Raw genomic sequence first — 4,910 nt, forward strand, 5'->3', positions numbered from 1 at the left:
CGAACATTATTCACATGCTAGCTTAATTTAAATTTAACAGAGCTATAACACGAACTAAGCTCTAACCTAAATTTAATCTACCAGTGGGAATAAAACCTGAATTCTAATCTTAAGTAGTCTTTCCCTCTAACACTAGCAATAAAAGAGTTTTAATATTTCACTTTTATTTTTTTTTATTTTTTATTTTTTTAAATCTATATAGTTTTATTAAGACAAAAAACTGACAGTGTTGATATGAAGTTTACATTTAAACAAAAGTTTTCACAAAAACCTAACACACGCCTAAAAATTACAATGGAGTTCTAGATGCAGATCAAGACGATGTCAACAACTGATGGATCTCACGACTCAAGACAGCGTTTTGGATTTTAGTTAATTCTTAGGATTAAAAAAATTGTTTTGTTTTAAAGTGAACCACTGCCCCAGTATGAAAATTTATCTTCTCCTGAGACCAGGGCTTTTGAAATCATTCAACTCTTGAACTTGTGCTGTCAGTGACTGAACCCTGCCACCAATGGTTTCAAAGTTCAAAAAACAGAGGCTCCAAGAGTTTTCCACCCTATGAGCACCGGCCCTTGTCTTTCCCTACTCACTTACCTCCTATACCACTCTCTGCCCTTCCCTAAATACTTCACCAGTGGCTTGGATGGAGAAGCTGATATTTGTAACTTCACAATAGGAAAAGAAAGGGTCTTCTTGTCAGTTTCATGAGTAGCACCTCTAAGACAGAATGATCTGCCTGTGTATACACTCCAATAAGACTTTTCCTCCTCAACCAGTTTCCATCTCCCAAATGGCAGCTTTGGTAGCTTCTTATTCCTTTGTTGGGAACAGCATTAAGCTCAGGCAGGGGAATACCTTGGCTTCTAAGTTTCAGGCATTCACAGCTTTTAAACAGTCTCTCACAGTCCTCATTTAGGTTGCCAATGACATTTTTTGAAAGGATACAATATTCTGGACACTGAACCCAATCATCATTAGTTGTTCTTTCCTTTGTTTCACCGTTTCCCCAAATTTTAACAAAAATGATCCTAACCCATCTCCCTTCTTTCCCACCCCACCCCACCCACCCCAAATAATACACCAGTAATAGCCAAAAACTACACACATGCTACGCTGTAAAAATGCAGAGTTAACACTATTGGGAAGAAGGCTGTGTGGGTTGTGGAGATGCTCTTTGAAGATCTACAGTATCTCTTGCTCTCCCACGTCCCATTCTACGTTTTGTCCTTCATAGAAGGCCCTTTGCTTTTTTTTTCCAGCAAAGTTCAGAACGGGATGCCTTGAAACACTGACCCTCCTTCCCCTCCACCGGGATGGGTGTGCAAACTGTACAGCATGGAGCGGCTTTGAAGCCCTGGGCTGCTGTAGGGCACAGAAAATATACTGGCTCTTCAAAGGACATCTTCTCAAGCCACCTTCATGGTGTCAAGACAAGGAGAACTCCTTCTTTCCCCACTTGAAACCCACAGTCAGATGTGACAGGGGCTGGTATTCAAGAAAGTTAATTCTTATCATCTTTTTTGTCATCATCCTCTGAGGGGTAAGAATGCCACGTCAGCCTTTCCTCATAGAAGGATATGACAACCTGTGGGCACTTGACATTGGCTTCCTTGGCAGGGACCAGATCAGCCTCATCAGAGTTCTTCCATTTCATTAGGAACATGAGTTCTCCACTGGAGTCCGTAGCTCCAATAATCCGCTCTGGTTCCAAACCCCGGGCAAAGCCTCGTGGCTTTTCTGACTCTTCTTTCTTCTTCTTTGGTTTGCTCTCCTCCCCCTTATCTTCTGAATCAGAATCAGCTTTGCGCTTGCCTCCCTCTGATTTATCTGTCTCGTGTGCTGTTTTCTGTGACTGCAGAAACTCAGCAATGAGATCAGGGCAATCCAGGTTCTCTTCTGGTTCCCATGTGTTATCCTCATCTGAGAAGCCCTTCCACTTTAGGAGATACTCCACTTTGCCCTTTACCACTCGACGGTCTAGAACTTTTTCCACCACATATTCTTCTTCCTCTTCTTCTAGCACCTCCTCCACTTTCTTCTTGTTTTGTTTTTTCCCCATAGTGCCCGCCAGCTTTCTGGTATAAAGGATGACGCCGCTCAGAGCAGCGCCCACAAGCCCGAGAGGAATCGGTGCCGCGCTACTGGCGGGTCTTGTCCGGCCGGCCGGGGGAGTGGCGACCAGAAAAGCAACAAGCCGGGTGACCACTGTCGAGCCCCCTCACTGAAGCGGCGTACCGCAGGCCCCTGCCAACGGCCCTCCCCTCAGACGAACAAAAGCTATTTCACTTTTAAAAACTGAAGTATAGTTTATTTACAATGTTATGGTAGTTTCAGGTGTACAGCAAAGTGATTCAGTCATTAATTAATTGTTAGTTGCTCAGTCATGTCCAGCTCTTTGCTGCCCCATGGACTATAGACTGCCAGGCTTCTCTGTCCATGGAATTCTCCAGACAAGAATACTTTTGCAGATTCTTTCCCTTTATAGGTTATAAGAAAAATATTTTTAAACTTCTCTATTTTATTTAACTTATTTTTTTGCTACGCCACACAGCATGTGGGATCTTTAGTTTCCCAAATCAGGGATCAAATCCGTGCCCCATGCAGTGGAAGCAGGGAAGTCCCTCTTACAAAATAGTAAGTATAGTTCCTGTGCTCCTTGTTGGTGTTCTGTTTTATATACAGTAGTGTGTATATGTTAGTTCTAATATTTCTAAGAAGAGCTCAAATTTATTTGAACCCTGACTCCTATATTTTCCCCAAATCTACTATTCATTAAAATCAATCCAAATTGAACAATTTACATAATTTTAATTCAGTCCTAAATTTGTCCAATTGCTTTTAAATTCTGAACCTAACTCTGGCTTTACCCTAACTCTAACCTCAGTCTTAGCCATAACGTGAACCCTATTCTAACTACAACCATAATTCTGACCCTTTCCTAATCTCTGTCACAGCCCCGAAGTAACCTAATCTTGGTCGAATTTTCACACAACTGTGGGATTTTAGCAATGAGATCATGTGTGTTCTCTGTTATCCTGAGAGATGGAATATGTGGCTTCATAGGGAAAGATATTTGCCTGCCTGGATTCTATCCCAGTCTTTGGCATAAGTGGGTTCTGAAGTTGCACTCTTGGGCTCAAAGTGAGTAGTATGACTCATTGGTCACAAAGAACCTTAGAAAAGCAAGGATCTAGAACACTTGCAGCCAGCACAGCCCTTATCTGGTGTTTCTGGGTATCAGCCTCTTGGAAATTCAAGTGGCAAATAAACCTAGTTACTGCACCTGGTAACCTGCTTTGAACATGGAGGAACCTAAGGTGAACTCAACAGCAAATTCACTTGATCTTGGTTCTGGCTGGGTCTAGAGTACCCCAGGTTCCGGTCTCCTGTCTGTAAACCTCAGTTTCTCCCCTTTCTTCCACCTCAAACAAGGACAAGGGACACCCAGCCCGTGCCAGGGGCGGGGAAGAGCCCACCTCATCCCTCCAGAGTCATTCCTAAGGCCAGCCTGCAGCCCTTTCACTGGTGCCTCCACCATGGACCGCAGCATCGGCTCCAAGTCCTTCTGAGCGCCTCCTTGACCTCTTTGTTGCGGAGGCTGTAGATGAGTGGGTTGAGAGCTGGGATGACAAGGGTGTAGAACACGGAGGCCATCTTGTCCGTGTCCAGGGCGTAGCTGGAGCTGGGACGCAGGTACATGAAGATGAGTGTCCCGTACAGCATGGCCACAGCCGTGAGGTGGGAGCCGCAGGTCGAGGCTGCTCGCCACCGGCTCGCGGCCGAGCGCATGCGGATCACAGCGCCGGCGATGAACCCGTAGGACACGGCGATGGCCGACACGGTGGCTGTCTGGATGAAGCCACAGACGGCGAAGAGGAGGAGTTCATTGAGACTGGTGTCGTTGCAGGAAATGGCCAGCAGGGGGGGAATATCGCAGAAGAAGCTGTTCACCTCCCGGGAGCCGCAGAAGCTCAGGTGGAAGGTGAAGGTCGTGTGGACCATGGCGCTCACTGCCCCGCCCAGGCCGGAGGCTCCCAGCAAGACCAGGCACAGACGCCGGGACATGGCCGTCGTGTAGAGAAGAGGGTTTCCGATGGCCACGTAGCGGTCATAGGCCATGGCTGCCAGCAGGCAACACTCGGCATCGGCCAGCCCTGCAAACAGGAACATTTGGAGGACACAGGCTGCGTAAGGGATGCTGGCGCGAGGCAACAGTTGGTCCACAAGCATCTTGGGGCCGATGGCTGAGGAATAGCAGGCATCTAGCAGGGAGAGGTTGGCCAGGAAGAAGTACATGGGTGTGTGGAGCTGGGCGTCTACGTGGATCAGCAGCACCATGCCTGCGTTTCCCAGCAAGCTCACCAGGTAGACGGGCAGGAAGATGAGGAAGAGGGTCAGGCGCAGGTCCCAGCGGTCCGTGATGCCCAGGAGGATGAACTCAGCAGGGGCACCCCAGGCCCAGGTGAAGTTCTCAGGTGTCATTTTGCAGGACAGAGTCTGAGGAGAGACAAAGCAGGAGGGAGGTGAGGAAAAAGTCAGGACCATGACCAGCCAGAACCTACTTTGTACTGGGAACAGATTTGGGTGAGTCTTAACTGTGTAATTAAAGTGTGATGTGTGTGGACAAGCCACAGCACTTCTCAAAACCTGTGTTTAAAAGAATCCTTCAATTAAAAATATATAAATTTAAAAAATTTATATAAAGAGGTAATTTTAAAATTGCTTCTTTAGTGCTAAGTCCTTGCCACTTTCCAGGTAGCTCAGCTGTAAAGAACCTGTCTGCCAATACAGGAGACTTAAGTGATGAGGGTTCAATCTCTAGGGTAGGGATGATCCCTGGAGGAGGGCATGGCAACCCACTCCAGTATTCTTGCCTGGAGAACCCCATGGACAGAGGAGCCTGGCTG

At 46.7% G+C, this 4,910-nt stretch overlaps 2 protein-coding genes across 2 annotated transcripts; both read right to left on the bottom strand.

The window, feature by feature from the left end:
• Window positions 1-345: 345 nt before the first annotated feature.
• Window positions 346-2,274, bottom strand: LOC138436633 (chromobox protein homolog 1). The gene has a single exon (XM_069582523.1). The coding sequence runs from the start codon at window positions 2,060-2,062 to the stop codon at window positions 1,505-1,507; it is 558 nt and encodes a 185-aa protein (XP_069438624.1). The 5' UTR covers window positions 2,063-2,274; the 3' UTR covers window positions 346-1,504.
• A 1,248-nt stretch (window positions 2,275-3,522) lies between these two features.
• Window positions 3,523-4,485, bottom strand: OR5C1 (olfactory receptor family 5 subfamily C member 1). The gene has a single exon (XM_069586253.1). It carries the CDS (start codon window positions 4,483-4,485, stop codon window positions 3,523-3,525), a length of 963 nt encoding a protein of 320 aa, XP_069442354.1.
• Between the last annotated feature and the right edge of the window lie 425 nt (window positions 4,486-4,910).

The sequence above is a fragment of the Ovis canadensis genome, chromosome 3 (assembly GCF_042477335.2).
Source record: "Ovis canadensis isolate MfBH-ARS-UI-01 breed Bighorn chromosome 3, ARS-UI_OviCan_v2, whole genome shotgun sequence".
In the NCBI taxonomy this organism is placed as follows: Eukaryota; Metazoa; Chordata; class Mammalia; order Artiodactyla; family Bovidae; genus Ovis; species Ovis canadensis.